Below are 24,752 nucleotides of genomic sequence, written 5' to 3' on the forward strand. Positions count from 1 at the left end.
GGACAACACATACGCAATTATAAAGGGTCATATATTTCCAAGGAAGTCAATAGGCCTTGGGAAGATATCGTCCGGCGGTCTGATAGTCAGTGGGCCGCTTAACGTTTGTTGATAGTTCCACACTGAGTCATGGATCTTGTAGGAATGTGTATGCATTCTTTCTGCCAAGTTGGAGCAAAGTTAACATGGCTAAAGTGCGATTTTTTGTGTTGTACATGTGTTATCAGTAAAGTTTGTGCGGTAAGAGAAGAGTCGTGAAATGTATGGGATCCAAATACATTCATTCTACGACTCTTATCTTTCCGCAAAGACTTTATATGCCACCTTCATACACACTTTGATTCGAAAATGTTTGACAGTAATATTTTGTTAATGACATTTACTCATGTTTACATCGAACATAATATACTGAAATTGCTTCGTTATTATTAAAACGGCGGACAATATTATTAAAAATCCGCCATGGATAATGCCAACCACCTTCCTTCCGCAACAACATGAAGCCATAAATTTATAAAAATAACTTAACACCAAGCAGTTTTTCCTATTGTTTTGTGTTAAGTTATAAACTCCTGGAAATATTAACATGAAATAGTCTACCATAAGTAATCAATACCTAACAATATTTCTTATACATCTATTACACCATATCAGAAAACGATATAAAATATCAAAATGGAGAAACAAGGTAAATACTTCAAAGAGGACGTAAGCACAATTTCACTATTCAGAAGGAACGAAAACAAAAAGACTCCCCAGGCTTGTCATGTCTTGACCAACCCCCATGCACCATACCGATACCATAAGCTACTTCTGGACACCGAACCAAAGGTATACAACTCCATTATTGATCAATATTGTTACCCAACCCACCATTCGCCAACACATGAAGAAGTCAGCTTGGTAGAAAATAAGCCTAAAGTAAAATCTCGATATATGGACTTTTACTACAAAAATCTATACGAAAGAGAACAATCGGCAACTTGCGATTGTTGCTCGAATGTTGCTTATTCAAATATGATAAACCATAACTGGTCTTTATGCGAATCAACCCCAATACCAGTATCCTTAAGTGAAGATCAAAGTCCTGTTCAGCAGACGATTGTGGAGCGTAAGCGAAACGATACGAAGTCACGGTATATGGATTATCTTAAGACGAAAAACGAAATGGAAGACATAAGTACCAAAATCCAGTCACCACCACACTCATATTATGAAAGCTTCAATACTATTCCTGTATATAGAAGTAGGAAGGACCAGTGTAATTATAGTAAAGAAAGCGATAGTGCTTGTTACGTCATCAACCCCCGTGCACCAACTCTGTACTATGACGATCCAGACAGGCGATCAAGATTATTCAACTACATTATGGATCAAGATTATCTGATGAAACAGTTGCCAACACATTATGAAGAAGAAGAAGACTTCCAAGAAAACCCTACCATGAAACCTCTTTACATGGATTTTAACCATCAAAGTCAAAATGAGAAAAAAGAATTAGCTAAGTGTGTTTCGCCTTCACATTCTTATAGTGAAGGAAAGTTTAAAAAAAAACCTTCCATGAAACCTCTTTACACGGACTTTAACCATAAATGTCAAGACGAGGAGAATGAATTAACTATGCGTGTTTCGCCAACACATTCTTGTATCGATATAGACTTGGAAGGAAAAACTAGGAAGGACATACCTATAAAATCACGTTACATGGATTTTTACTACAAAAATCAAAATGAAAGAAAAGAATCGGCTGCTGACGAATATAGTTTGGATGCACCTGATTCAAATCCAACACACTACAATTGTCCACACGAAGCTACCGAAACAGTTTTAAGTGATCAGTGTCCTGCCAGCAAGACAATTGATACGCATAGAACAAACGTAATCAAATCACGGTATATGGACTGGGAAAAAGACCGATCGTCTGAAGTATTGAAAAAAGGTAAGATAATGAAGATACATATCGTCATTATTTTATCAACGTAGTATAACAGTTCGTTTTTGGTCAACTCTTATTAAGTCAACAGCATCTAAAACTAAATATAATCCCAAGATCAAAGTTATGGTTAAATAAGCTCCTTCGGGGTTGCTTCTGAAGCAGGATAATTTAGAAAACGCTAATATCTATTAAACTAGAAATACCTTCTACAGTTGCGACAGTAACCAAGCTGCCTTGGTAAGTTTTTGAATACCATGAGTGTTGCCAAAGTAATGTACTTCTAGTTTAGTATATATTACAGATATTCAAAACTACCCCATTTCGAATGCACCTCATACTTACCACAAGTTTTGGGGTTATTTTTAAACCGTTCCTTTCTAGACCCTATAAAGACATCTCAACTAGACTGGAAAGATTATCATCGATTGAACACCATACACAATTTTTTGGATGATATGCAATACAATTATCCTTCTATTTGCACTACCGGTGTCATCGGATCGTCACTAGAAAACCGGGATCTTAAGGTACGTTTACCCTTCTCATTGCATCAATGCATACATGAAAATAGTTGGTCAATTATTACTTTTCAATACTAGACATAATCAAAAGATACCACCGAACATTTAATAGTATCATCTTATTTAGGGGCAAAATATGTTTTTTCCTTTTATTTTTTCCTTTACCGAAAAGCGATTTAGAGCTGCGGGTGCCTAGTTGAATAGAAATAGGTATCAAATTTCAAAATTTTAAATTTCCTTGTACAATAGGATAATAATTCAGGACACTAATATAAACACAAAATTCGTTAGACAATGAACAGACTTATTTCGCAAATCCTTTTTTTACAAAGCAGTGGTTCCAGGTTCTGAAAGTGTCCAACAGTAACGTTGGGAACGCCAGCGTGTGGATCGATGCCGGCATACATGCGCGCGAGTGGATCGCGCCCGCAGTCAACACATACATTATTAACTACGTCGTCAAAAACTTCGATGAGCTGCCTGACAGCATGACGAACAAGGACTGGCGAGTGTCTAACGTTTTTTGCTTAGCCCTAGCTTAAAGAATAAGTAAATAAAACAAAGTTTAACTCCCTCCTACAAAACGGTTGGGATTATAATATATAAAAGCATGTTAGTCCAATGCGGAATATCCATGCACTTCACATGCACCTTTGAATGCCCTCAAAGATTTCCTCTTTATGTTTTCTTCATCTAAAAGCAAAAAGTAAATCTTAAATGGCAATTTGTAGGTCCGAGGAAGTCATTGATACGAGCCGGGATTGGTGAGACAAATGTTTGAAAGCCGCGCGCCTCACCACTCAACTGTCAATGTTTTGCTTTAATAGAGAGAAACAATCTGATTACTTTTTATAACACCTATCTGAAATATGTTCCTTTGACTTGTTTTAGGTATTTCCTCCCAGTAATGAACCCAGACGGCTACGAATTTTCTCACACTAACTATCGAATGTGGCGCAAAAACAAAGCATGGCACGGCAGGGAATGCTTAGGCGTTGATCTTAACAGGAATTTTAGGTATGCAATGATCTGAGTTATTTTAAGCTTAGAATAAATTTAAAAGCGGAAATTTACTGCCTTGGGTGAGACTTGAACTCACGGCCAGTCACGGTCAGTTGACAGAGCGCTGGAGTATCGATTCAGAAACCGTGAGTTCAAGTCTCACCCAAGGCAGTAATTTTTCCACTTTTAAATTTATTTTCAGCTTAATAGCATCGTTCGCAGACGTTTCTGCTTGTTAAAAATTTAATTGAGTTATTTTACTTGTAATAATTTAAGCTAGAAAACTATAAGACTTCCATTTTCTACATAATAATATAGTATCAGCCAAAGGATGACCACTGTTGCACCAGAAGCTCCAAAATGGTCTTACATTAAGGGAGTTGGAAGGGGCAGTCCTCGGCGGACTTTCTCTGATCAGATCGGGGAAATCCTGAAGAAAGGTCACGTCAAGAGCACCCTAAACCGGCGAGCGTGTATGAGGAATGTTATGAAAGTGAAGCAAGCGAAAGAGGTATGCTAGGATAGTAGCAAGTGGAAATCCGTGATCTCTGCCTACCCCTCCGGGAAAAAGGCGTGATTATATGTATGTATGTATCTACATTATGGATCTTTTGTCATTGATCAAGCGTACTCCCGCAGCTTTCCTCCAAATCACCAACCACCAAACCATTCAAACCATTTGATCTAGCGGACAACTATACATTCAACCTACAAGTGTTTTAGTTTTTAGTGTACGTTTATAGTAAACGTTTTTAATATTTTTTAGCTTCGGCTGGGGCGGTAAAGGCTCATCAGACGAGCCAAAGAGTCCGTTTTACCGTGGTCCTCGACCATTTTCTGAACCGGAATCTAGAGCTGTAAGAGTAAGTTTTCAGAATATGACCACAAGAGTACCTATTATAGTTTATTTAGTTTCACACTGGATTATAGCCTACAGAATATACTCCAAATCATCTTTCAACCCGCAACCGCATTTGAGGGAAGCCAGTACTGTCAAACTGGTTTAATTTGGCAGACATTCAGACGTACTCTATGAGTAACCACAGTTGAAGTTGAAACGTTGAAACCGTACACAACGGTAGGTAGTATCCCTTATTGATGGATATGTAGATATTTTTTCGAATCTTTACGGTAGCTGGACAATTAATGCTCAATTAGTTGGCACTAACATTTCTGATTATACTACCTACTAGTACCTACAGTGAGAAAAAATATCACAGGCTCAGACACTTGTCAAATGAAGATGATCACTACACCTTTTATAGTCCCCCGCCGCGTCTATCTGTGTGTATGTATGTTCACGATAAACTCAAAAACTACTCAACGGATTTACATGCGGTTTCCATCTATCGATAGAGTGATTCTTGAGGAAGGTTTAACTAAATAATTTGTTAACCCGTGCGAAGCCGGGGCGGGTCGCTAGTATTTATAATTAGCACTTTGCACTCTTATGTATTTCCCATCCGACCACGTGGTCGAGTTTACAGTTTAAATACCGGGTTACTCTATCTTTCCACGGAGCCATGTCAGACAGCGTCCAAACGCCTGCTGGAAACAAATATTTGGTACTTATTCAAGTAGTTTTCGCAGCAACAGAAAGGCATTATAATGGTAAAGTGGACACAATGAAGCGTCCGATACCGGTTCGTGTCGGCACCGGACGGCGCGGAGATTATACGGCAAATAGGATTTGTCCGATGCTGCACCTGTTTTATATTACGCATTAAATAATTAAATGTTGCAATTGCTCGCTTATTTGCGTAGCGATATACTCAAACAGTGCCGCCTGTTGCAATACTTATGTCATTCTACAAAATACCGTCAAATAACATATCCTTCTGCTTCATTCTTATTAAAATGCGCTCGCGAAAGCACCGACTTTCATTTAAAGACCATCTTCCTTAATTTTATTATATTGTGTTTCCTTACATTGACCTCTCGCTATATACCAGCACAGTTTGCCACTTAGTATTAAGATAAGTCGGCTTGTGCAAGTTTTATCCCCGAAAAATTAGAAAAAAATTATATAAAATATTTATATATTTCAGGATACGTTACAATCGTCCGGGATACAATTTAAAGTATACATAACATTGCACAGCTTCGGAGAAGTTATCTTATTTCCATTTGCTTATCGAGATGAGCTGTGCCCAGACTACGTCCGTCTATTAGAAGGGGCCACTGTTATGTCTAAGGTATCCAAGTGATGATGTTTTTATAAACATGCATAGCCTTGATACAACCCACATATAATATCACGATCATTCCCACGTTCACAGGCTATCTATGCGGCAAATGGAAACATATACAAAGTAGGTATTTCTCGAGATGTGATGTACGGTGCCGCCGGTACCAGCTGCGACTGGAGCTACGGGCAAGCCAAGATACCCTTCTGCTACCTTCTAGAGCTTAGAAGCAAGAAACACAAGTTCAGATTACCACAGATAGAAATAGAAGAGACAGGCAAAGAAATTCTGAGTTGTATAATGGCGTTGATGAAGTTTGTAGATAATTATGACTTGGGTGGTAACTTTATTGAAAACGCGACAATGTGAATACGTAATAAAGTCAGTAAAGTGATTTTCAGTTAGTATACAATTATGATTTAAAAAACTCTGTTGACATTTTCAACTGAAACAATAAAGTTTTCAGAACTGAATTATTTTATCCTGAATTCGTTTGCCGTCTTTGCCGAGATCTTAACTTATAGTATTTCAAAAATTATTTGCGTACCTATAACAGTTATATTTCTTTGTATATCTTAATGCGTATATCATTAGTATCATTACTATATTACTACAACTTATAACATTTGAATCCCAAGTATCGTCGTAAAAACGAGGGTTTCCTAACCGAAAACTAAAATTATTTTCAAAATAGTTATCTTAAACTTTTCTATCATTATCCTATCCTCGAAGCGGCGGCCATTTGGTTTCCTCGCGATGATTTCCTTCACCCAAACGCGATGGGTAAATATCAAATTATATTTCGTGCATAAGTTTTAAGAAACTTAATCGATGTCCAGAAAAGATCATTGTTTATAATATAATATGTTTAAGTTTGCATATTACTTTTGATATTCATACTTTTGCTTAATAAGTTGAAACCTCTATTAACTTATGACAACACGTCAAAGTTGTCACTATGAAAAGTCACTAAATCAACATCCATCTATATCAAAATCAATGTAATTAAAAAGAAAAACATTACGAATTTAGGCTCCAAATTTTCAGTGATAAAAATTTGTAATCGTAAAAGTATTTTTATTTGGATATCAAAGTGGCGCCACCACTACCACAAGTATGGGCAGTGAGGTTCACTGACGAAGGCCAAAAATGTTTCGTGAGGTCACTTGACACATGCGGTGGTAGGTTCCCAGTTCTATTGTTGCTGTTTTTTCCTTACTGACGACTAGAGCTAGACTCTGATCACGCTAACTGTGCACAAACTTGGCAGTAAGAATGAATACATCTATACTCGTACATATCCCTATAAACTACTTGGCGTAACACTTGGCATGAAATCTTAGCGTGATCCCACTCTAGAACTTTTCCTGACAAAAACGATTGCTTGAGTAAATGAAACATCGGCAAACCTGTTATCGATAAGCAAAGCAAGTCGAAGATTACAATTACAAATTGCAATGTGATGTAACTCACCGAAACGTGAAATATGACAAATCATATCGACATATACCTTTCCTTACTATATTATATAAATACCTGAATACAAAAACGAAAATAAAGTCATAAAAAAAACCGGCCAAGTGCGAGTCGGACTCGCCCACCGAGGGTTCCGTACTTTTTAGTATTTGTTGTTATAGCGGCAACAGAAATACATCATCTGTGAAAATTTCAACTGTCTAGCTATCACAGTTCATGAGATACAGCCTGGTGACAGACAGACGGACAGACGGGCAGACAGACAGCGGAGTCTTAGTAAAAATCGGGACCTATCATGTTTAACAACTCGTTAGGAATTACTAATTTGTAACGAGTTGAGATACCTATAGGTACACATTGATAACAGTTATGTGGTTATGTCGATATTTCACTTTGTCAATTCCTCGTTTTTACTAGAAAAAGTTCTAGGTATACAGACGACAAAGAGTACGTAAAACTGTTCTACTCACCATTTTTGTCATTACATGTTCAGCAATCAAAAATCGGTTTAAAAAACGTATAATGTGTGGCTTTTATTATTTTATTTATTTATTATAATGTGTGGCTCGTGTAAAGTATCCACATTTTTGTAAACTCATCATTTCGTACCTTACAAACCTACTCATTTTGACCGAACACACGAACAATGGTTAATAAAGTGGCAAGAATTAAAAAAAAAATTGAAGTAGGTACTTGCTTACAATAAAGTAAGTATGTTTAAGTACATTATTTCTTTTCATACTTTGTTAATGATAATGAGCTAAATTGTTCTGATCATTAAAGTAGCTTAAACTAATTAGAGGAGTAGGTACTAAGATTAACAGCTCTGGTAATTGCATTAAATCCGTTTCCTATCTGTAGCAATAATATTTAACTAGGTATATAATAGATTTCTGTTAAACATCAGTCGATATAATGAAGCAAGTGTCATGAAATTGTAAATTACGTTATAGGAACAGTCTAGCTATGTCAGCCTTATTAGAAATTAAGCAACCGACCTCCGAACCGAAACCGAAGTCAAGAATCTGTATACTTGTAAATGCATGTGTTTTTTTATTATTCGTTACGTGATAACCAGATAAGAATTTAGAAGCTTAAAGCTGATACTTACGTAGTGATAATTTTTACTAATATTATAAATGCGAAAGTAACTAAGTATATCTATCTGTCTGTTCCCACTTCACTTAAACCGCTGAACTGATTTAGATGATTTGGTATGGAGATATTTTAAGGACCGAGGAAGGACATAGGATAGTTTTTATCAGTCATCATCATCATCCCACGCAGATGAAGTCACGGGCAGAAGCGAGATAAAACACACTGCTTTTTGACACGCATTAGAATTAACTTGAAAATGCACGTATTTTGTCTCCAAGGCACGGTAAAGCGTTGTATCACCTTTCTAGCAATAAACATATGGAAGGAAGAACGAAGCACGATGGACTTCTTCGTGGACAAGCCGCGGGTTGCCCAAGTGGCATCCATGCTGCACGAGAGAGGCATACCATTCTCCGTCTCTATCAGAGACGTGGATGAGTTGAAGGTGCGTGAGCAGGGCTCCACAATCACTGTCAACGTCAGCGCCACTGAGCGGACCGGTCAATCGGAATATCAGTCTCCGTGTAAGCATTGAACATTGTGCATTGTAAATTTAGGTACGATAATAGGACCAAGTGGCGTTTATGTATTTCACAAAAGAGGCATTTCCATCCCTAAGAGATATGGAAGCGTTTAAATTACGAGAGCAGGGATCCACTATCATTATCAACTTTATACTACTGTGCAGCCTAATCAGTCATCGTGTAAGAATTTGTAAACATCATACATTTTAAACATTACATTACAACTGGTTATGCAAACATATAAGGTTCCTAGACTTTGAACATGCACATTGCAGACTACCTAAATCAAAATAGCCGATGACGGACATTTTTAGAGCAAAACAATAATCAAACTGAAAGTTATGTTCGCAGTATGTTGCAGTAATCTCAATCTTAATATAGGTATTTGACGTAAGATTTAGGTTTCATTGTGACATTAAGTGTTTGTCTGCAAAAAAAACCATTTTAAAAGGGCCATACAAGCACTTAATAGAGTAGGAAAAATAGATAACAACTTACGCTAATTAGCGGTTGTGTGTCAGCAAGTGTCAGAGAGTAAGGTATTTAAACAAAGCAAGTCAATATTGTCTACTCATATCTTCTACAACTCTACCAGAGTGAGGTCATTCTATTTATTTTACTTGGTTGCATAAAGTCAAGTTGCAGATTCTTCAGAAAACTCAATCTACTACGAGTTACTGCCAGTGGTTCAGTGTTGTTTACCCGTGAAAATGGAACTTCCAGGTGAATGTATGAACTGGAACACCTACCACGGCCTGCGTACGATTTACAATTTTATGGACAAACTTGCTGAGTCATACCCATACTTGTGCAATACCTTTGTCATCGGGAAGACTTGCGAAGGAAGAGATATCAAGGTACCTATTTAAATGACTTTTATTTCATTTTATAGGCAGTAATCTTGAAACTCAGTTTTATTGACATGTTCTCTATTATCTTAATCAAAATCATATAAAGTATGTAGGTAACTAAACAATTTGGTTTCTTGCTTTACTTTCTTACTTATTAAATAAATATTATAGGACATTCTTACACAGATTGACTAAGTCCCACGGTAAGTCCAAAAGAAGGCTTGTGTTATGGGTACTCAGAAAAGGATATATATATATATATATAATATAAATACTTAAATACATAGAATACACCCATGACTCAGGAACAAATATCTGTGCTCATCACACAAATAAATGCCCTTACCGGGATTCGAACCCAGGGCCATCGGCTTCACAGGCAGGGTCACTAACCACTAGGCCAGACCGGTCGTCAAAGGCGTCAAAGGCCGGTTTATCACCAATACATTATATTTATGGTATTAACAGACCGTATTGAAACAATGTAATTGGTACTTATCGCATGGCACCTATGTATTTATTTACCTACAACCTACAAGTTATGTAAATTGTTCAAGATAGCCGGTTATCGTAGCACCCGCACCCTTTGTAATTTGAATCTTCTAGCGTTGGTAATAAAGTCTGTATTTAAGAGGACAATTAGTATACAACTCGGCCAGAAAAATAGTAATAACAGGCGCTATCCGCTGTCTGTCTGTCCCTTTGTATGCTTAGGTCTTTAAAACTAAATACGCAACGGATTTTGATGCGATTTTCACATATCAATATAGTAATTCTTGAGGAAGGTTTTAGTGTATAATTTGTAAAGGTTTTGTGTAACCCGTGCGAAGCCGGGGCGGGTCGCTAGTTATTTATATATTTTTTATTCATAAAGAAATTGTACAATAATTATATTGACTTTTTAAGCAATATTAATTTTAAAATAATTAAAACAGTCTAAAGTAAGATCAAGAAAAGTCTGCTACGATTTTGATAACATTCGCAGTGCAAGTGTTATTTATACGTCATAATTTCATAGAAGTTTGACGTTTAAAATAACACTTGCACTGCTTGTGCTATCAAAATCGTTGCAGACTTATCTTAGCCTAACTCTAGTGTTAATTCCATGCATGACCGTAAGCATTCATTTAAGCAACTATCCAAGGTTTCCAATTAATCGAAAACGACAGTAATGAGTTTCAGATGTCAAAATCGGATTACGCACTATTGTCAACCATTGAATTAAACGCTCGTATACCGAATGTTACATGACTGACACTGACCTTACCGGCAAAAATGCTTACCATTTCGATTTCAGCTCCTGAAGATATCAAATGGTAATCCAGACAATAAAGGCGTCTGGTTGGACGGGGGCATCCACGCGCGCGAGTGGGTCAGCGTCGCCGTGACTACATACATCGCCAATGAAATTGTCAAAAACTTCCACAGGATGCCAGAGAGCGTCACCAACAAGGACTGGTAGGTTCTCACTAGCAATACTAGAACGTAGGCAATAAATTCGTCTGCTTAGACGGAGACAAAAACATCTACTCCTTCGAGTGTGTACATCGGTAGGTATAGCCAAAGTAAGCGATCAGGGACTAGTAAATTTTCTTGATTTTGATTGTTTACACTGTTATACTAAAAAGTCAAATATCACGAGCCTGATCCTAGACCAAATTACTAATACCTAACTGTTTCAATACCATAAAAAAAGCTTTCTCTGTCGAGCCGCGTACGATTACTAAAATAGTAGGTACCTGACATTCATCCAAATCACCGTAGCCTTATACGGTTAGTTAGATAGGTACAGTCGCCGTCCGTCGGTCCGTCTGTCAGTCTGCGTGTCACCAGCCTGGTAACAGACACAGACAGACGGACCGAGAAGTCTTAGTAATGGGGTCCCGTTTTTACCCTTTGGGTACGGAACTCTAATAGGTGATAGCAAAGTGTGTGCTCGTTTTCAGGTATATACTTTCAGTGATGAATCCTGACGGCTACGTGTATACTCACACAACGGATCGAATGTGGCGCAAAAATAGAGGGAAATACGGACAGTGTATGGGAGTAGATCTCAATAGGAACTTCAGGTGTGTTTCTAGTTTGTGTACCTATTAGGTACTCTTATCTCTTTTGTCTTCCATAATTTTCATTGTCATCAATGCATTTATTTCATGTAACCAAGACACATTTTATTAGTCACACAAACTAAGGGGTTAGTAAGTAAGGTACAGCGAGACTTAAATTTACAACAAAATAACACTGACGGGAGAGTGCAAGCCCTCGCAGTGTGACAAGTAGGGACAGTCAACCCATAACCCATTCATCATTCACTCATTCAGTCATTTTGTAGGGCACAGTAACTCGGTTATGGTTTCCCTGGAATATCGGAATTTTTATGGAACTGATTGTGAATCCTGTTTTTTTCTATTTTTAATTGTAAAATATCCAATAGACAAAAATTATTTGAAAGTTTCCATTTTTATGAGTAGTTTTGAGGAGTATCGTTTTTTTAGAGGAATCATATAATTTCCTTGCTTCAATAGCTACGGGTGGGGAGAGGCAGGGGAAGACGGTTCGTCTGAAGATCCTGGCAGCATTTTCTACCGTGGACCAAAGCCTTTCTCAGAACCAGAGACCGCTGCAGTAAAGGTAATAATAATACAATTCATCGATTGAGAATGATTTTCCCATTTCAATAATATTAGATTGCAACTAGTTCTACTATACCTTTCTTGTCATAATCATCTTAATCATTTATTTCAACATAATCATCGTCATTAGCAATTGCCGAATAGAACCGCCAACAAAATGTCCTTATCCGTCAACAAACTGTCCTCAGTTTTGCGAAATATAATTATGTAAGTATTTTAATGTAATTTAGTAATATAACTAGTTAATGTATATAAGATTGTAGATAAACGGTATATGGATTCCTTATTGTCCGAAATAATATTTTTTTTACTTTTAATACCATTTAAGTTTATTGTAATAAATAAAAAATAAAAAGAAGCGCGTACAGTGTTTTTCTCAAACATGCAATGAAATAAAGAAAAATTACATTCAATCATATTAAACCACAACAAACAGTGAAATATAATTAAGCAATGAAATTTTTAAATTTTTCCCACCATAATGTTTTTTTTTTGCGGACGTATTTTTTCTCTGCTGTTGCTATCACGCTTTAGGGCTTTCACACACTACCGTAAATTAGGGTTACTTTGATTCGTGGGGTATCGTAAAATTGATCATCGATTTTTAAACTATAAGGAATTCGCTTCTGAACGCTTTCATCATCTATTCTTGTTAAACATGCTATCCACATTATAAAATGTTTATGTTCGCGTTCAAAACTCGCTATTCCTCAAAAATCGATGATCAATGTTACTAGCGGGGTATCAAAGTAACCCCATTTTATGGTAGCTAAAATTAAGAAGGAATCTGGATTTCTATGGTTACTCAATGAATTCAGAGGATTATGAATATTGTCTATGGTCTCTGGTTATATATAAAAATAATATTTATAACTTTATGAATTAATTCAGTAACCAATGTAACAACAAAGTTTCAGATACTTCATTTCAGCTCGTCTATAATAGCTATTACCGTCGATATTTTACCCTATTAACCATCCCGCCATTGGAAATAAATTAAAAATTACATTACAGTCCTCTTGCTCTTGAGCTACTGCGCCCAAAACGAGCTATATCGAAGCCTATTATTTATAAAGAACATAACGACAATAGTTAATTGTATGTTAGAAGAAAGCTTATTTAAAATCTAAGGTAACTACACCTACTTATCAACGGCAGTGTCAAGGTTTCATTAAGATTTGACGGGGGTTTTCCCCCGTCTGTCGCTCGCCTTGGTGCAAATTTAGATTAGACGGGGTATTCCCACGCTCTGTCGCTCGCCAAGTTACTTCAGTTAGCTTAGACGGGGGTATTCCCACTCTTTGTCGCTCTCCAAGTTAGTGCAGTTAGCTTAGACGGGGGTATTCCCACTCTCTGTCGCTCGCCAAGTTAGTGCAGAGTTAGCTTAGACGGGGGTATTCCCACGCTCTGTCGCTCGCCAACTTAGTTCAGTTATCTTAGACGGGGGTATTCCCACTCTCTGTCGCTCGCCAAGTTAGTGCAGTTAGCTTAGACGGACTCCATGAATGTTTCATAATTTTCAGAGGGCGATTCTCGAGTCAAACACCGAGTTCAAGGCGTTCGTTTCATTCCATTGCTACGGTGAAGTGATAATTTTTCCTTGGGGCTACACCAGCGAGCCCTGTCCGTCCTACGTGGAACTACTTGAGGGAGGCACGGTTATGGCTCGGGTATGTATAAAGAAATCATTAATTTCTAACCTTTTTATCTAACACTGACGCAAGCTAAACTGCAAGTTTTAATGCTGGCACTCACTGGGTGTATTTGGCAAATATTCGTGCTGCATCTCTTTCCTTTGACAAACAAAACAAAAGGGATGCAACACGAATATTTTCCAAATACAACACGAATATTTGAAATGCCAGAGCATAACGTTTAAAATTAACTTCAAATTCTTAGAAGAACCTTCGCTAACATTGCACCTGACATCATTTTTTAAACAGCAGAATTACGATAAGAGTCCATTACGTAGGTAAATTTTATCGCCTTCCCAAATTATTTTTGATTCAAAAATTATAGTACCCACTGTAAGTACTACAATAGTAAGAAGGGGATAGGACTGTTAATTTATTGGGTTATAAAGATAATAGACGCAGGCACATCTGTAGAATTACCTCAAGCTGCGTATGATTCTAATTTAAAATAAACCTATCCTCAGGCAATACACGCTGTAAATGAGCGCACATACAAGGTCGGAAGCACTAGGGACATCATGTACTACTCAGCGGGCACCAGCGTAGACTGGAGCTATGGCGTCGCTAACATCCCCTACTCCTACATGATAGAACTACCAAGCAAGCAGCACCGTTTCCTCTTACCCAAGGAACAGATCATCCCCACAGCAATAGAAGTCTTATGTGGAGTGATAGAGTTAATGCAATTCGTCGACAGGAGGAGTAAAGGTACGTCACCGTCAGCTACCTCTTGTAATAGTAAATTATAGCACTAATGTTTGTTTTATTGAGTGCCGGACTATTTTGAGTTAGATTGTACGATTTACATAGTGAGATTTGTTCGTTTCTCAACCCAGTAAAATAACGTTAGAAACATTGTTCATTTTTGCATATATTTTTTGATATGATATCTCTATAAGATTTAATAAATGGAAATAACATGCTTATACTTACACCATTTGCCTTTCCTTCTTTTAACCTCTTCGCCGCCATTTACTGTATATAAAGTCAGTACATTTGGTGCCCCACAAGCCACGACTGTTTAACGGGTTGCCTACGTGCAATTTTTGACATGGCAATGATGACACTTTGTTACTTCATTGACGTAGCGGCGAAAGGCTTAAATAGTGCATACACGTGCAATTGTTACTGGACCACTTAGCATGACTTGCGTTATCGCGCGCGACTCCATATTTCAAGCGCGACTACAAGTATACAATGTGTGGCCTGTAATAGGAGCAAAAAATTAAACTGTAGGCTATACTCCTCAAACTGACCAAAATTTGTTCAGCGACTTTTAAAAATAATGAAGACTTAGACTTTGGACTTCGTATTTTTCATACAAAATAAATATTAATTTTTAACAAACAGAAACGTCTGCGATCGATGCTATTAAGCTTAGAATAAATTTAAAAGTGGAAAAATTACTGCCTTGGTTGAGACTTGAACTCACGGCCTCTGGATCCAGAGGCCGTGAGTTCAAGTCTCACCCAAGGCAGTAATTTTTCACTTTTAAATTTATTCTAAGCAAAATAAATATTACTTTCAATGTACGCCATTATCATTGTGATTGACGTTGCCTGTCACACCTTAAACATAACAAAATTCGCAATACATTGCGTCTTGGAAAAATCAAAACACAAGTTATTTTTAAAAGTCGCTAAACAAATGTTGGTCGGTATGAGGAGTACAGCCTACAGTTTAATTTTTTGCTCCTATTACAGGCCACACATTGCAGAATCGCGCGCGGCAGCGGTCTGATATTATTTGAGTAAACAAGGTTATTACAATGAGGTATCTGTACTTATGCCCGGCACAGTTTAATAATTAATCTTATATGTCTCTATGCTAGAAGGCACAATCTTTTAACGTTGTATCGTTTGTTATCGTTTGTTGTTGTGTTTGGTTGTACACAAATATCTACTTCTAACTAAAGATATTAAAAAATATCTATTGATTAATCAACACCAACATATTAATTATTTATGTTAATCAAAAATATTTTACTCACTCAGGAATCAGGATCGTTATTGCAATTTGATCGTGTTTAAATTTTGTTACATACATATTTTCCATAAAATATTGTGATCCGATGGCCAAGCGACGTAATCGACATATTCCTGCTGCGGTTTGAATAACGACAGGTCCGATCCAAAACAGTACTTGCCTCTCGCGCTGCCATCGAAATGAGCTGCAATTATTTATCAAAAACTCAATAACGCCACTTAATTAAGTAAACAGTTAAAATTTCAATAACTTTATTTACACATTTTTGCATTATCTTATAATACAGTCAACAATTTCGTTAAACATTACAATTGAAGTTCACATTCATTTATCTAACGTAAATAGCCTAAATACCATCTATCGACAGTAATCAGTGATTACTGTAATCACTATATTTAGCCACCGTTAACATCTATAACCGGTTGTCCACACACTTATCACTCCGGACGGTTAGCGAGCCGAACACTAAAGTCTTCCTGTATTTTTCACGAGTCCTTAGATAAAAAAAAAAAGTCTAATACGGACGCCACACATCAACCGGTCTTCGTTCGGAAGTAGTCAATGCTTTGCTGCGCGTTCTGACCCCTGGTTCCGTCCATTCCGGTGAAGCGGGCCTCTTTTTTCCACCGCTAGGTGGAGTAGAGTTAGCTTCTTCTTCTCTGTCTGGACTGGAGTTGGAATCTTCATGAGGGGGTGGTGGTCTGAGCCACCAATCGTAGCCACCGTAAAGTTGAGAGTAAAGCCACGCTGGCGGCGTAGGTATTATAGGGGAATTTAGGAACAGTTGTGCAGCTAACGCGCTGTGGAATAGACTGGAAGGTGCTGGTAGAGGCTGGAGGGGTTTCCTTGTTCTGGTGACGGAGGTGAAGGCTCCTGGACGGTCGTCGGGTGGCGGGCTGATGGAGGCCGTGACAGAGATGTCGTCGCTCTGCGGGGAGCTCGGCCGCGAGTTGGCAGGGCTCGTCGTGCTGTGCGCGTGCACTGTTGTAGGGTTCTCGGATGTCACATCTGTGAAACACAACTTATTTCAACAATAGTGTTTCAAGTAAAACTATAAATATTTATTCCTAGACATACTATAAGTATTATAAAAGAATTAATGTAAAATTTATGTTGACCGTTATCTTGATTAGAAACATATTTCTCTAATAAGTACCCTAAGAACTAATATCATGAGTGTCTACCAAGATATGAGTAAAATGCACCCAAAGATTCAAGGCGGAATGTCCCAGGTATAATTCTGCCTGCCGATACCGTTTAAACAAGAAGAGTTAATACAATAAGATCATGCTCACCAGTTTCGTGTGCCTGTGGAGGGTGCCCAGGCGCATGAGGTGGTAGCACATGCGGGGTGAAATGTGCGTGTGGTGGTAGCAGGGGAGGGGGGTAGTGCCGCGCTAACGCCCCCCACTCGCCGTTTGGTAGGCCAGCCAACTGATGAGCTATGCCTGGCAACAAGAAAACAACTTTTAATATAAGTTAATGTTAGGCTAGAAACATACTGCATATATTTTATAACCTTATAAGTTGTGTTACTTTTCAAGCCTTTGTCATTTTCCTGCATTAAAATGACAATACCTAATTCCTAGACGTAACATTTGAAAATCCAAGTTTTTATGACAAACACCAACTGACTGCGTCATTATCTACGGTATCTAATCGATAACTGGAATCGTTGATGCGGCCGTGAAAGAAGCTTTCTTGATGAGTCAACTTCATATTGCTATTGATAACGTGAACAATTTCGAATGCTTTTAACATCTCAATCAATTCTACAATGGCATCGCGATACTTAACGCAGCCAGCATACAAGTCCTATCTTTTCAAGCAATTTATTATCTCAACCCTATTTTATAATATGAGCTGTAAGCTGTATATGGTAAGGTAGTATTTGCGTTAACGTGACTAATAAGATAAGAGGTTTAGAGGGTAGCTGTGGATATTTAAATAATGAGTGAGACGATTCCCTGCTCCCCCACAAGCTTGTTTCAATTCTCGCCTTATCTCCGTCGCGGCACTCCTCAATTGTTAGCTCTGACAAGTTTGAAATGCGCGGATCGAGAATCAAAATAAGACCGGTTTTAAGTAGGTTATATATGTGCCTATATGTGATTGTCGAGTGTGTTTGGAATAACGAAAGTGTTTGTTAGCGGAGATGCGTAAGTCTTTTATATAACTCATTCCTATCCTCTGAGCAAACCATCAATCACCAGATAAGGGTATTTCTATGTGGTAAATGCTAATGATTTTAAATTACGATATCAACATGTTCTCATTAATTTCCACGTCACAATAAATAAAACAGTAAATAACATCCATGCATAGATCGTGATCGGCAACGCAGGCTTCGTCAAGTGGACACAAAAGCAAATCAGCAACAGGCTTCGTCATCGACTTACAAATGATGTAATCCGCAACAGGCTTTGTCTAGCTTAACCACTAAATTAAACTATTTAGGCTATGGTGCCACCCCGGACCGTAGCCGGCCCAAACGTCCCCATGACACTGGCAGCGTTGCCCCGTTGAATTGCCAAGGAGATCTGTTGGACCAGGTACGATCCGGAGCGAGGATCGCAACCCCTATCTCTCAGTCGCCGACCCAATTCCCACACAAACTCCTTAGCCTCCGCACCCCAAGGTCCAGCAGTCTCCACCGCAACTGGTATAAAATCATACATGTTCTTACTTTATGAAACTTATTTTATGCCTGAACAAACCTTAGGCTTATCATGAAATGGCGGCGTTTAGGAAATTCATGATCTGGCAGCCGCCGACATTTGTAAGGCACATCGTGATATGCCTGGACAAATCTTCATGAAATGGCGGCTTTTTTTTTCACCTTGACGAAGGCGGAAGGATTGGTCTAATATTGACATAGACTGAGATGCGAGGAACAAAGAAAATGAGGCCTTTGCCAAGCAGTGGGACACAATAGGTTATAAAAAGAAAGTGGCACTCAGATAGTTTTATTAGTTTTAAATTTGTCCAGTTAGCCGCAAGAACCGCTGTGCGAACGAAATATAACAAAACACCTACACGCTCTATTTATCCTAACATTGCACGTCTCAAAAAATTAAAGAAACACAATATACCCAAGTTGCAAAACTTAAGGATAAAGGTAAAACAACTAACAATATAGGCAAATATCTTGAGCTACGTAGCTAAGAACCACCACAAGCAAACTCGCTTTCACGTTAAAAAAGCCGCATCGAAATCGATCCATCCGTTGTAGAGCTACGATGCCACAGACAGACAGACAGACAAACATTGGCGTCAAACATTAACACCCCTCTTTCTGCGTCAGCGGTTTAAAAAAATACGCCTGTAAATCAATTATTCTAATAGATATAAATGTCCAACAGCTAAAGTTAATTCAGTAAGGTAAGTACCAACATACTCATTCAAGATATAGTATTCCTATTATATGAGTCAATAATATAAAATCTTACACCGTCATACCAATAATAGTAGTCAGTTTCAATATAAAATAGAAGCGCGTTAATCGCAAAGCATTTATACATAGGAAATTTGTTTTGGCGTCATAATTCACAGTTGACATTTTTAAGCGCATAAATTAACAAAGTTGCCGGCGCGACCCCGTACATTCGGCTTAACCCTTTAGCACCCACCTTGGGTAATTCCCACCCTACCCGACCCTTTCAGCAATAGAATAAATTACAGACCGGTTTATGTCACAGATACCGGCGCTGCGAAAATGTAAAACGCATTATTTTCAATCCGGCCGCTTAATCTTTATAGTTCTTGTTGCAATTAGACGAAAGCCTTTTTGCGTAGACATGAGGAAGGTGTTCTGAATGGTCTATTTTGGGTCCCACCGAGTAAAGGACTTCGCTGTTCTTCGCCACTCGTCACGGCTTAGTGCATGTCCCAGCCAGTCGCTACAAAATGGGTCACGGTCCTTCTTATTTTACTGTATTGAATAAGGTCGTCTCTGGTGACACCTTACGAATCACCTGGCGTTTAATTATAACCCAAATATGTGGCGATAAATTTCCTTCAGAAAATGTTTTATCTGATCGTATTCTTATATTTTTAAACTTTATTTAAAATAAAGAACGGCTTAAATAAAAGTCTGTCAAGCCATCACGAAAGTTAAAATAAATCAATAAATCTTCACTTGGCATATAAAAATCACGGTATATTCAACGTCTCATAAAGCTCGTGCCATTTTTAGATTATTCGGAAATATTTACGACTCGATTTGATTCGTTGCATCTGCAAAATTTATAACCTTCGACAACTTGCCTCGTTAAATAGGTAGTTACTTTGCTTCCACATTTTTATGCTCTAGTTCGGAAAACGAAGGAAATCTGCTCACATTTTCGGGGAGAAAAATTTAAGAAAGTTCACCGTTGACAATTTAACTAATGGCCGCTGCTCAGTGTAGGGGAAAGTCTGAAGATTAAGTTGTTTCTCAGTAATAGACCATCAATATCGGATTAAAACGTCAATATAACCCTTTGAGCTGATTAATCGTTTTACAAGCACGTCGTCAAATTAATGATTATATTTTTATCACGCAAATCCTGGCTTTGTTTTATATTTGTGGTTCTGTTGATGTATCTTATTATGAATGTTATCATTGATGGGAATGGCAATAACTATTTGAGGAATCAAAAGCATATCGTTTTATATTAAATCAAATTGTGACAGGCTGCATGCATAGAAGCGGTTAAGTTAACTTTTCTTCAAGGTGACGTAAAAACGTGAAGTAAATATTTTTTTATTAAAGTTGCTCAAAAAGTGCTACTTTACGTAGCTGTTTAGCGTGCGGAAAGTTGGTTTTCGCGAACTAGTGCTTTTTACTTTTCCAATTTTTTTAAATTTATACTTGTTCCAATTCATGACTACTTATTGATGAGTGTTAATATTAATTTCCTTTAAACGTCGTAATCAACATAAAAACCTACTGTTAATGTAAGAATACACATATTTTATAATTTAATTACTTACCTCATCATCATTATAACACGTTTATTTTTTAATATTGTATATTGAAAAACCGTTCTTAATAAGTTGTCTGAATGGAACGGAATAGCTGCCGAAACGCCTATCAAGGAAGAGGCGTTTTTTCTTACTTTTACTACCTACTAAGAGGCGTTTTAAGTTTCCAAAGTTTTTATTCCTTACTTGTTATTTTTATTATTTTTTCGCAACTGTATTAAAAAACGTCGTTCGATACACGTGCGGAAATGTCATTCTTCTTCTGCACTAGCATCGAAATGTACTATTAAGCATGGGAATGCTCCATTTTATAGCTTAATAAAATATAATCTATATTTTTCCGAGATAACGCGAGGAAGATTAAAATATAATCTATATAAAATCTCGATTATCTTTAATGCAGCCAAACGAAGTAGCAAGGTTTAATAAAGAGCAGATTGTGCAGGAATTTCTATTGCATTTTAATAAGTGTAGCCAAGGGTGGTCGCTATTCAGGGCGGCCTTTCTTCAGCTAAGAGCATTCAGGTCAGCACAGAAAATGTTATCCTAACAGTAATATAGTTATCAATTATCGAGGTAAACCAACATAGTACGCATTACCTAATATGACCAACGTTTTTCAACTATTTTCAAGTTACCTTACGTAAGTATAATAACAAATATGGTTTGATTTTTTTATATAAATAGGTACAAATGTAAAAGAAAATAGAAGAAAAATCGCGTATAATAATAAAGTACAGTCAACGTCAAAGATATGTTTACACTTTTGCACCTTACTCCTACAAAGGTAATAAGGCGAAAAATGTAATATCCTTGACGTCGACTATACGCATTTTCATCTTTTGAAATTAACTTCAGAAGACATAGTAGAGGGTACTAAGAGACAAACAAGTCGTAAGTCAACCGATTGTTCACATACGTCGTTCCTTAGCCATCTTTGGACATAAGTGCGTAGATACTGCTTAAGATATGTATACTGCAGCGGCTCAGACAATATCCACGGACGCGAGACGCAAAAAATACCGGCAGAATTCAAGATTACCCGGCTTTGTTCCACTACCACTCAAAAGTCGAAGTGCAGCGTACACTCAGACCCAAAAGTAGCTTCATTAGATACACTATTCAATGAAACACTTATGTGACTAATTTATCTGAGTACACTTTATTGAATGAGGCGACATAGGTATCAGTGTTTTTGTATATTTTTATTTCACTTTTAATAATGCCAACGTAAACAATTTAAAGTTGATTGCATAGTGAAAATAATTATAATCTTAGTCTTCACATTTGAGTCTTGACATGTCATGGTTTGCGGTGTAGATTGTCAAACTCAAACTAAAAGATATCCTTTTGTTAGTCCAACAAGGCTATCAAACAATCAATAGACAGTGATGTTGACGATGATACTTTACCTAAGTACCTCTACATCTACAATTATCTGTTAGCTATGATATAATGTACGTATCTATAATGCATTGTCACCGTAACAGATACAATTCGGACAGAACGCTGTAAGGAACGTATTAGTTACATTAATTTAGTCAAATTGTACTCGTATCCCTTTGAACTAACCCATTAGAAAGTTCAAATGTATATATCCATTTCGATATCAGAGCTCAACATTCACGGAACTCGTTACAAGAAAAACGAGGAGGCATTTTCGTTGTGTTCCTTGATCAAAGTTGCAAAAGAAAGGGCAGCTACAGACGATTTGCATTCGTTAAAAATGTGGAATACTTCGTGTTTGTGTGCTGTGCACAATGTGGAATCGTCACTGCGCCCGATTGATTTTGATATTTGAAGATCATATTACAAATCAACAATAAAATTAATTAAATAAATTAGTCTGGGATTGTTTATTTAATTTCAAATAAGTACATATTTATATGTTTTAAAATCATTCTTTCAATGTACATAAATTGCCAATTCTCTTTACACAAAATATCATTAAAAAAACAATCTAACATTAAACATAAATGTAATAATACAAAATAGTTGATCAGTTGATCACAAACAGTTACGCCTGAGAAGTAACAACAATTTACACAGGTACCGCTATTGTGCATCATTAGACGTGTGACCTTGACCCATATTCGGTAGTATCCAGGCAAATTATAGTTTGTAGTTAATTTATACATAAACTTAGATGTAGGTACAGTCCAAGGCAAAAATATCGATCCAGACAAGTGGCTTAAAAATATGTTAACACGACTTTATTGTCTAAGGTGTAAGAGCGTACACATATTTTTGAAACTTTGGGAATGTATATATATATGCCCTTGACTGTACAAATGTTAAAGTTATGAAAACAATCAAATCAAAGCAATGTTGTACCTATTTCTATATGAGATTATTTTAAATTGAAACTAAGAAACAAACCTTTAACAGAAACAAGTATCAAGAGCGACTCGTCGGCAGTAGTGCGCCGGCCGCATTCGAAGACGTGCCCGTCCGCTACATTGCCTCAGACGAAGGGGTTTTTTCCGACTTTGAAAAATCGCGCCGCCGCGAGAGGGTTGAATCCAAACATTTTAATGCCATTTGCTAGATTGCGTCTTGCATTTTTCTTTCCCCGCTACAGCGCTAATCCGCGAAGAAGACCGGGATTACAGGGATAAAAGTATTTACGTTTTTAGTGTGATTCCGATGTCCCAGATTAGGGAGGAATTTTTTAACGGCTCTCCGAACCCTCGCGGTGATTAGAGAAAGGGTTCGAAGCACTTTCGAGTAATTATTTTACATTTCTTCGAACATCATTGAAGTGCTAACGCGCCAGCGATTTCGCTTCCCTTTGCACGGCTTGAAAAGGTATCCAAGTTGTTTAGAATGTAGATATTAATCGTAGCTTAATGAAAACCGGTGTAGACTATCATGCAAAGCTTAAAATATTTAGCAAATATTTGCTCTCAAAAGACGAGTCAGGGCTCGGGCGCGCTAGTTGCTAAAGTGTTAACATTTAATTATTTCTGAGCATAAGTTTATAAGTTTAATTAATTTTCGTAAAGTTCTAGGGCGTCACGCGTGGCAATTACAACATTCATTTCAAAGTCGGTGGTTGGAGTAATGGCGGAAACTTATGAGAAATGATAGGCACATGCTCCTCGACAGGAGTTTGATTCGGCAGCGGAAACCCTTGCCGATTATAAATTGAAAGTAATAATTCAGGGAACAGTCCGACATAATAGCAAAAGCTATATATGTATATATATATATATATATATATACACACTATTCTTAGCACATACGAGATTCATTTATTGGAACTTCAAATTTATTAATAAGGAGTAAAAAATATTTTATTTTATTTTATTTAGTAATTAAAACTTAAATCTATCATTACAGGTTTTGCCTTATGCGACAGATAAGCAACAAACCAATAACCAGAATTAGGTATTGTCAGTATAAATATAAAATATAAAATGAATCAAGCAGCCACGCATTTTATTACATTTACAATAAAGTTCAAATTTGGGGCTAAGCACTTGTTTGCCTCGCTTCAAATACCAAGCTACAGCACTAACTTTGTTTTATTTATCTTTGCCAGTTTTGTGCTCAGTTCATTTGGCAAATATATCACGGATTCATATCACTTATTCACCACTGAGCTACGGTCGTAGCGCTACGTCGTAGCCGATAACATGGATTTTCCGGTATGAAGCTGAAATGCATCGTAGAGGCAAAACGACAACGTGTCGTGATTAACGGTGCATAGGTTAAATCACATTTATAACCGGGTCTATCGCGAATTTATTTTGTTACCCGATTATAAATATTATTTATATGTCCAACCAATTATTGTAATGTTATCATGTATTTTCGTTAGAATTTTGACAGGCCAAAACTACCTCAAATGTTACTTTTATTGCAGTAAATAAGACAT

General features: G+C 37.2%; 2 protein-coding genes across 2 annotated transcripts in view; one reads left to right on the plus strand and one right to left on the minus strand.

Moving 5' to 3' along the window:
- The first annotated feature begins 367 nt into the window (after positions 1-367).
- LOC134746898 (uncharacterized) lies at positions 368-14,670 on the plus strand. Its single transcript, XM_063681470.1, has 15 exons — positions 368-1,939; positions 2,318-2,463; positions 2,802-2,987; positions 3,242-3,474; positions 4,226-4,322; positions 5,508-5,654; positions 5,739-6,002; positions 6,718-6,826; positions 8,528-8,743; positions 9,467-9,600; positions 10,892-11,052; positions 11,541-11,663; positions 12,120-12,225; positions 13,751-13,897; positions 14,386-14,670. Exons 1-15 carry the CDS (start codon positions 676-678, stop codon positions 14,668-14,670), a joined length of 3,618 nt encoding a protein of 1,205 aa, XP_063537540.1. The 5' UTR covers positions 368-675.
- A 1,622-nt stretch (positions 14,671-16,292) lies between these two features.
- The window catches only part of LOC134746564 (runt-related transcription factor 1), a 48,590-nt gene continuing 40,130 nt past the window's right edge, over positions 16,293-24,752 (minus strand). Inside the window, exons 5-6 of the mRNA XM_063680982.1 lie at positions 17,203-17,355; positions 16,293-16,915 (exon numbers count right to left, since the gene is read on the minus strand). Coding sequence (XP_063537052.1) covers positions 16,422-16,915; positions 17,203-17,355 — 647 coding nt within the window. The 3' untranslated portion in view covers positions 16,293-16,421. The remainder of the gene's footprint in view (positions 16,916-17,202; positions 17,356-24,752) is intronic.

Source organism: Cydia strobilella, chromosome 13 (assembly GCF_947568885.1).
Source record: "Cydia strobilella chromosome 13, ilCydStro3.1, whole genome shotgun sequence".
NCBI lineage: Eukaryota > Metazoa > Arthropoda > Insecta > Lepidoptera > Tortricidae > Cydia > Cydia strobilella.

Coding starts and splice junctions, on each gene's coding strand:
- LOC134746898 (XM_063681470.1), top strand. CDS start 676: ATGGAGAAACAAGGTAAATACTTCAAAGAGGACGTAAGCACAATTTCA. Junction 2,464..2,801: donor TAGAAAACCGGGATCTTAAG/GTACGTTTACCC, acceptor CAGTGGTTCCAG/GTTCTGAAAGTGTCCAACAG. Junction 3,475..4,225: donor GATCTTAACAGGAATTTTAG/GTATGCAATGAT, acceptor AATATTTTTTAG/CTTCGGCTGGGGCGGTAAAG.